Here is a 319-nt window from a genome sequence, read left to right as displayed (position 1 = left end):
GCTGCCTCGCGGCCCCGTGCCCTGTGCTTCCCAGCCTCCCGGCTCTTCATCCACTGCGACCGCTTTCCCGAGGAGTTCTCCATCATCATCACGCTGAGGGTCCTCAGTGTCCCTGCCAAGGTAAGCGACCGCCAGCCAGGCACGAAGCGGGCACAGCCCAGCCCTGCAGCTTTGCCTGTGTGGATTGAGTCCGTGCCCTCCCGCAGAGGAATGAGTACGTCTTCACGCTGATGGCAGAGGAGAGCCCCAGCGTGCTGGTGGGGCTGCGTTATGCCCCCAACAAGCTCCACTTCCTCTTCTGGAGCCAGGAGCGTGCCGG

The 319-nt window shown here is 64.6% G+C and overlaps 1 protein-coding gene across 1 annotated transcript in view; it reads left to right on the top strand.

The window, feature by feature from the left end:
* The window catches only part of TSPEAR (thrombospondin-type laminin G domain and EAR repeats), a 13,402-nt gene that overhangs the window by 3,445 nt on the left and 9,638 nt on the right, over window positions 1–319 (top strand). Inside the window, exons 2-3 of the mRNA XM_010020735.1 lie at window positions 2–120; window positions 207–319. Coding sequence (XP_010019037.1) covers window positions 2–120; window positions 207–319 — 232 coding nt within the window. The remainder of the gene's footprint in view (window position 1; window positions 121–206) is intronic.

The sequence above is a fragment of the Nestor notabilis genome, unplaced genomic scaffold (genome assembly GCF_000696875.1).
Source record: "Nestor notabilis isolate BGI_N333 unplaced genomic scaffold, ASM69687v1 scaffold26638, whole genome shotgun sequence".
Taxonomy (NCBI): domain Eukaryota; kingdom Metazoa; phylum Chordata; class Aves; order Psittaciformes; family Psittacidae; genus Nestor; species Nestor notabilis.
The sequence above is the reverse complement of the archived record's forward strand: the minus strand, read 5'-3'. Positions and strand labels throughout refer to the sequence as shown.